The sequence below is a fragment of the Quercus suber genome, unplaced genomic scaffold, assembly GCF_002906115.3.
Source record: "Quercus suber isolate HL8 unplaced genomic scaffold, Cork oak 2.0 scaffold_1459, whole genome shotgun sequence".
In the NCBI taxonomy this organism is placed as follows: Eukaryota; Viridiplantae; Streptophyta; class Magnoliopsida; order Fagales; family Fagaceae; genus Quercus; species Quercus suber.
In genome coordinates, this window is record NW_027070833.1 from 1,115 (window position 1) to 9,095 (window position 7,981).

General features: G+C 33.0%; 1 protein-coding gene across 1 annotated transcript; it reads left to right on the forward strand.

Moving 5' to 3' along the window:
- The first annotated feature begins 1,972 nt into the window (after positions 1 to 1,972).
- On the forward strand, positions 1,973 to 7,017 carry LOC112022277 (putative wall-associated receptor kinase-like 16). Its single transcript, XM_065769831.1, has 3 exons — positions 1,973 to 2,825; positions 3,335 to 3,505; positions 5,656 to 7,017. Exons 1-3 carry the CDS (start codon positions 1,973 to 1,975, stop codon positions 6,732 to 6,734), a joined length of 2,103 nt encoding a protein of 700 aa, XP_065625903.1. The 3' UTR covers positions 6,735 to 7,017.
- The last annotated feature ends 964 nt before the right edge of the window (positions 7,018 to 7,981 follow it).

A 7,981-nucleotide genomic window follows, 5' to 3' on the forward strand; every position in this document is an offset into this window, starting at 1 on the left:
AATCTGGCCCAGACCCAGACCCAACCCAACCCGTTTAAACTTCAAGTAAAATTACTAAAATACTTGACTATATATATGCCACTTATATCAAATCCTACCCATATACACTTCTCTCACTCAGCTGCCCCTCTCTCTCTCTCTCTCTCAAGCTCTCATGCATTGCCACCGACACCCCCTCACAGCCTCGCTCAACTATTCTTTCACGGCCTCACGGGCTCGCTCAACCTCACGGCCCCATGGCTTCATTCAACCTCACAGCTCTATTTGTTCAGCCCCACGCCCGTGATTTTTCTTTTTTCTTTTTTGGTTCATTTCATCTTTCATTGTTTTTTCTTTGTTTGTGTTTGTGTTTTTTATTTTGAAAAGGAAAATCATAAATCTAAAATTTTTGTGTATGTGTTAGGGTTTATGTGTTTGTGTTTGTGATTTTGAAAGGGAAAATCTGAAATTTGTGTTTGTGAAATCTGTGTTTGTGTTTGTAATTGTGATTTTGAAAAGGAAAATCTAAAAATTTTGTGTTTGTGAAATCTGTGTTTATGTTTGTGTTAGGATCTGTATTTGTGTTTGTGATTTTGAAAGGGAAAATCTGAAATTTTTGTGTTTATGAAATTTGCATTTGTATTTGTGTTAGGATTTGTGTTTGTGTTTGTGATTTTGAAAGGGAAATCCATAAATCTGAAACTTGTGTTTTTAATATCTGTGTTTGTGTTTGTGTTGTGATTTAGGGCTGGGCATGACAAACGGGGCCCGTGGGGCCCGGCGGGGCGGGTTTGGGATTGGAAAAAAAATCCATTTATTAATCGAGGCGGGTCTGGGTAATGTGTTCAGGCCTGCGGGTCAGGTTCGGGTATAAAGAAACCTGACCCGAACCTGACCCATTGCCATTCCTAAATCAAATGATAAATTCACAATCACAAATCATAATAGACAATACACTAAAAGACAAACTCAATAACTCACCAACACCAATACCAACACCAATGGATAAAGTCAAAACAAGACAAATATTAATAAAGTACACCAACACCAACGGATAAAGTCAAACAGGACAAATATTAATAAAGTTAAAATAAAGCTAAGAAATTACAATTCAGCTAATCAATTTCACCCACAAAAAAAAAAAAAAAAAAAAAAAAAAACAGCCAATCAAATAAAAACTTTANATATATCTTATTATTATTATTATTATTATTATTATTATTAGGCGAAACTACGATATTGATCCCTCAAGTTTATCATGTGTATGTAATCGGTCTCCCAAGTTTGAAGCGTGTGCAATTGGTCCCTCAAATTTTCAAAATGAGCAATATAAATCATTTTACTAATTGCTATTAACGGTGTTATTTATGTGGCCAACGGACAATGACTTGATATTTTATTTTAATAACGTGGCATATTTTAATTAAAAAATTACAAATTTAAATTACAGAAACAGATCCTAGCATCTTTTTTTCTTTCTTTTTTTTTTTTTTTTTTTTTTTTTTTCTTTATATGGGGTTTGCTTTGCCATCTATTGTTTAGGATTTATGTTGGGCTTTGGGCAGTGGGCTTGCTCTGTTACAATTTTTTTTTTTTGAGCTTTTTTTTTATTTTATTGAAAGTAGACAGATAATTTTTTTTTTTTTTAGGATGTTCTTGATTTTGCTTGAGGGTATTCCTATTTTCTTTTGTTAAGGGTAAACAAATAAAAAAAAATTTAATTATATATATATATATATATATTTTTTTTTTTCAGTTCAAGGTGTTCCTAGAAACACCCTGCAGTCAACGTGGCACCGCCACTGCATCTTCGATAGTTGGGTTGTGTCCCTTGGTCCCTTCTATGACGACGGAGGACAAATTTTTGGTTTCCTAGTCCCGCTACAGGATATAATATTTTCCAAAGGTGCAGGACTGCTAGAAAGTTTCAGCACATCCAAACACAAAATAGATAATAAAAGACTATTTTTGCTGAGAAACAAAGTTGGAGGAGATGGGCTTACATGGGATGCTCGTCTGGATGTCACTGATAGGGCTGATAATATCACCAGTACTGTTGGTAGCAGCATCTCTAGCCAAGCCGGCTGATGACTGCCCCAAAAAGTGTGGAGATGTAAAAATTCCATATCCATTTGGCTTGAATAAAGATTGTTCCCTCAATGAGGACTTCCTCATCACTTGTGACAATAAAGTAGCAAAAACAGGTAATTTGACTGTTAAAAACATATCTATTAAGGCTCACGACTTGCATATCACGCAATTTGTAGCCCGAGACTGTTACAAAAAGACAGGTGAAGTAGAGGAACAGATTAATGCCTCCCTCTCTACAGCACTGTACACCATTTCCAAGGTCAAAAATAAGTTCACCGTTGTTGGATGCGACACTTCTGCATACCTTCATGGGTTCCAGAAAGGAGAACGGTACACGATCGGGTGCACATCTGTATGTAATAGCCTTCGCAATGTGGTCGATGGGTTATGCTCTGGTGTTGGGTGTTGCGAGGTAGTAATTCCTGATGGATCAGATTTTATATCAGTAGAAGTAAAAAGTATTAACAATCATACAAATGTATCAAACTTCAATCCCTGCGGCTATGCTTTTGTGGTGGAACAAGGAAAGTTCAATTTCTCCCATCATGACCTCCGTAACATATCAAATGACAAGCTCCCTATGGTGCTTAAATGGGCAGTTGGGAATGAGACATGTCAAGAAGCAGCTAAAAAAAAAAAGAAAATCGTATGTGCGGGAAATAGCGAATGCACAGACAACGCTACCTTTTCAGGATACCGATGCAACTGCAAGTCGGGTTACAGAGGGAACCCATACCTTTCCCAAGGTTGCCAAGGTTTGTATTACTCCATAAGTTTGGTTTGGATGTATGTGTCTGCTCTCATGATTATAGTACTATGGGGTTTATAACAAAACAAAGAAAAGAATAACAGAATTCTATGAGTGCACAAAGAGGGAATTGGAGAAAGGAATTGAGAAACTTTCTCTTAATCTTTGTTATAAATGAATCTGTACATTATTTGAGGTTATATACACCTCTGTGCCCAAAACCCCAAAACAGAGAGTAACAAACTTAACAAACTAAACAACCCGTTTGTAATTCAGTTACAACACGTGTGAGAGACGGTTATAGCACGTGAGATGAAAGTGAATAAAAGTTACAAACAAGAACTACAAGTCGTTTAGTTTCTAACTTAAATACTCTTGTATCTGGTAGATGTCGTTTAGTTCTTTTCTTCTTCTTGCTTCAGTTCTTTCTCAGCTTGCTTCTTATTCTTCGATACTTTCTTCTTAACTGGTTTCTTCTCAATTATCTGATATTCTTATTTTTGACTTGATTCGCAGACATTGACGAGTGTGAGAATCCAACTCTCAATGATTGCACAAAAGCAAAACATTGTGTCAACAAAAAAGGGGGTTATACATGTGGTTGTCCAAAATGGCACCATGGGGATGGAAGAAAAAATGGTGAAGGTTGTATTGCGGATCCCCTACTCGTGCTTAAGATTGCCTTTGGTAAGTATATTTATGGATATTTACTTCTTTTGCCTGAGTTGCCCGCTGTGTTGTAATTTTCTTTCCTTGAAATAAAGGTTTTTAGTTCATAAATTTTTTTTAAAAAAAATATATTGTGTCCAAAATTTTATATATAGACTAAAAAGAAAACTATTTTGTCCCTAAAATTGGTTCAAATTGGATTTTTGTCTAAATTTAAAAAGTTGCAATTTCATCCTTCTAAATTTTAAAGGATATAAATTAACTTTAATTCCATTTGGCATTAAATTTAAAATAAACCTAGGAACACATCTAATTTCACTAGTGATCAACTTAGAGTATTGGACAATTTCCACCCACTACTTTTTACATTAATAACCCCAATCTACATTTAATGGTACATCCCAATTCCCAATAGGGTTCATGCTTCAATAAATATAAGGACACATCCATACTACACTACCACATTTGCACAATTCTTGATGTAAATATTAGAACTTAGAACATTTCAAACGCTGAAAACCATTAAATTTACTATTTGAATTGTACATTTTGAAATGTTTTGTGCAAAAGTAGAAGTTCTAACATCATTTATTATGATTTGGGGCTAGTAGAAGCATGTTATTTATATAAACAAGAAAATAAAACATTCACAAAATACAACAATATTTAATGTGCTTCGGCCAACGTCATGCCTATATCCACAACCAATACCAACCAAAATATCTACTATCAATAATATGTATTACAACAACATTAATCAACACTCACATAACTCACACAAACAACACTCACAAAACGCACAAACCCAAAACTCTAATACACCCAATAACTCTCTCACACTTACAAAATAAACAAATTATCAACACGTACCGCAAGCAAGGTTGTTAGACTGAGTATAAATCCAGCAAGGTTGTTAGAACCAGTGATTAGTAGGTCAAATACTCCTACAATAACCAATAGGCTATGCTCCTTTGATGTGTCATTCCTGGCTTTAATATTTTATTTATTTCCAATTTAGATTATATTTTTCCAATTTATTATATTAGCCCCTCTCAATCTATTATTATTTGATAATTTTATTAGAGATTGAAGATTTATGCTTTTTACATGTGAATATACAATTTATATTTATGTTGAAAATGATTTTATTTTAGATAATTTTTTTATTGGAAAGATTACTAAACACAATTTTTTAAACTTGTTTATGCTTTGTTAGTTTCTATTAACCTTATAAAAATGGTGAATATTCATTTGAAAGTTGTTTAATTTTTTAGACATATTTTTAGTAAAAAAAATTGTTAATTTTTTTCCATTTTAATACCTTTATTTGTATTTTATTATTATTAAATTAATTATGACATCATCACAGACCTTAAAAACTTTAAACATATCCCTTTTCTGATTCGTTAAACGGTCCGAATCTGAAAACCATGACCACAAGTAATCTTTCAAGTCCAAATAATCTACTAACTACTCTTCAAAGAAACTCACTCATGTTCTTCTATGAGCTTTTTCTCCTCTCCCCATGTGGGAGGAACCATGGACAAAACCAACCAAACACTTTACAACAATGGCTATTTACATAGCATCAAACCTTTTCTTCTGCTTCAAGGAAATTCAAACCAAAACTAATTAGGAATATAAGGCAATATTTAACAAAATAAATAACAGATACCAACAAATTTTTTTTTTCTTTGAAGTAGTGTCCTCTAAAATCATTAAGTATTGTATCTATCCATTATAAAATGAGTTTATTAGATTTTGTCACATTATTAATAATTTAAACAAATATCAATATAATGCTAGACAATTTTTGGTTAAATGTTGGTGGCATGAAAATTCTAATTTACTCATTTCATAATAAATATTTAAAATTTCATAACTCCAATGGTAAAGTTATCCCTAAAAATCCTCTGTGTGTGTGTTTCTGTCTTCCCGTGATAAGCCACCTCAACCAACTAGCATGCTATTAGTATCCTAGTAGAATTTAAAAAAAAAAATTAGATTGATATCTGAAGTTCCAAAAATTAATTCTATTTTTAATTTTTCTCCATCAAATTTAAGAATAATAGAAATTTAAATATTTACCTTATTCTATAGATAGAATTAGTATTTTTGATTTGCAACAAAATGAATAATGGATCAACTTCTTAATTTTATATATGCAGTTGCTGGAATAAGCTTAATTGCTATAGTTGTGGTTTGCTCTTGGTTGTACTTTGCAATCAAGAAAAGAAGGCTAGTCAAGCTTAAAGAAAAATATTTTCGACAAAATGGAGGATTGATTTTGCAACAACAACCATCTAGTGAAGAAGGATCTAGTAAAACATTCAAAATGTTCACTGCTAAAGAGCTAAAAAAGGCTACTGGCTACTATGATAAGAGCAAGATCATTGGCAGAGGAGGTTATGGCACAGTTTATAAAGGATTTTTACCAGATAATAGGATTGTTGCAATTAAGAAGTCCAAAACCGTAGATGAAAACCAAATAGAGCAGTTCATTAACGAAGTGGTTGTTCTCTCCCAAATCAATCATAGGAATGTAGTCAAATTATTAGGTTGTTGTTTAGAGACACGAGTTCCTTTATTAGTCTATGAATATGTCCCTAATGGTGCCCTCTTCAATCACATACATAAAGAAAGCATCACATCCACCATATCATTATCATGGAATACTCGTTTGAGGATAGCTATAGAAATAGCAGACGCACTATCATATTTGCACTCCGCAGCTTCTATACCTATAATTCATAGAGATGTCAAGTCTACAAACATACTGCTCGATGATAATTTTACTGCAAAAGTCGCTGACTTTGGAACTTCAAGATTGGTTCCACGAGATCAAAAGCAATTAGTTACTGTAGTACAAGGAACTCTTGGATATTTGGATCCTGAATTCATGCAAACAAATCAATTGACGGAAAAAAGTGATGTTTATAGCTTTGGAGTGGTCCTTGTGGAGCTACTAACAGGACAGAAGGCACTTTCATTTGCTAGGCTTGAAGAACAAAGAAGTCTAGCTATGTACTTTCTTTACTCATTGAAAGAGAATCAATTGTTTGAAATTCTTGAAAATGATATAGTGGAACAGAGTAACATGGAGCAAGTCAAGGAATTTGCGAAGCTTGCAGCGAAGTGCTTAGAGGTAAAAGGAGATGAGAGGCCTACTATGAAGGAAGTTGCAATTGAGTTAGATGGACTGAGAAAGATGGAGAAGCATCCGTGGGATAATGTTGAATCAAATTGAACGGAGGAGACCGGGCCCTTGATTGATGAATATTGAACGGTGAGACATTTGGCGATTAAAAATATCGTGATCAACTCTATCATAGTATAATGAAACTATTGGGATTGATAGCATGTAATCCTATGTATAATTAGTGAGCTTTGAGAGGTAGATGAACATCTCCCACGATGTCATGCAACTATCTTTTATTATTGTTTTTTGATAACCTTAGTGTGTTCTCTTTATTATTGGTCCATGTAGAAATCTGGTACTGGTATATGCCATCATGCCAAGCTTTGCATTATTTCCGTTGTTGAACATCCCTGATCCGTACATGGTAAAAATGACATACCAACACACTCAATGCAATCACATGATTCAAGAAATTATGTGATTTGACAATTTGCCTATGTCACAAAGTTGCAATAATTTCACTATTTTCAAGAAAAAAACATACAGGATGTAATAGTATAGTTTTTCTCTTTCAAAACAAAACAACAACCCCTAATTTGAAACAACAGCATATATATCCCATACAAAGGATTCTCAATGGCCCAAAAACAGGCCAAAAAATTTTCACCATGCATGGACTAAGTCTTAAAAAATCTCTCATTAAAAACTAAAACACTTTTAAATCAGGTCGAGTTATAATCTGGATCAAACACAAATTATGTTCCATATAGCCCAACACCTTTTTAAGTTCTTTTATCTTGTTTTGATTCTTTTTCTTTTTAAAAATATCCAAAACTCACCCTTAAAATATGGAACTTTTTTAGATTTTGAGTGTAATACTTAGGGCAAAACTTAAGCATATATTACATTCTTCAATCAAATTCAAACACGTTGTTGCATCATAAAGCAAAATAGTGTTCATTTTTCAAGGAAAATTAAATTCAATATAATTGTGTGTTTAAATATAATTGGGGAATCTAATGTACTGTATTTAAGGGCTCGTTTAGTAACGTTGTTCTAGCAATGTTGTTTGTATTTTTTGGAAATACATGTGAGTAAAAAATTGTGTGAAAATACGTGTAATATTATTTATAAACTGAAAACTATTGCTTAAAATGCCATACCAAACGGCCCCTAAGTTTTATCCAACACTTTAACTCTTATGTTTTACTATTCTATAGGTAACTTGTTAATGCAACACTTAACGCCTAAGGTTTTTTAGTGTAATATAAAACTAGGTTGTATGTGAGTTGAGTATTAAAAGTTAGGACTTGTTTATTTAATTTTATTTTGAACATGAGTCAAGCTCAAGTTTA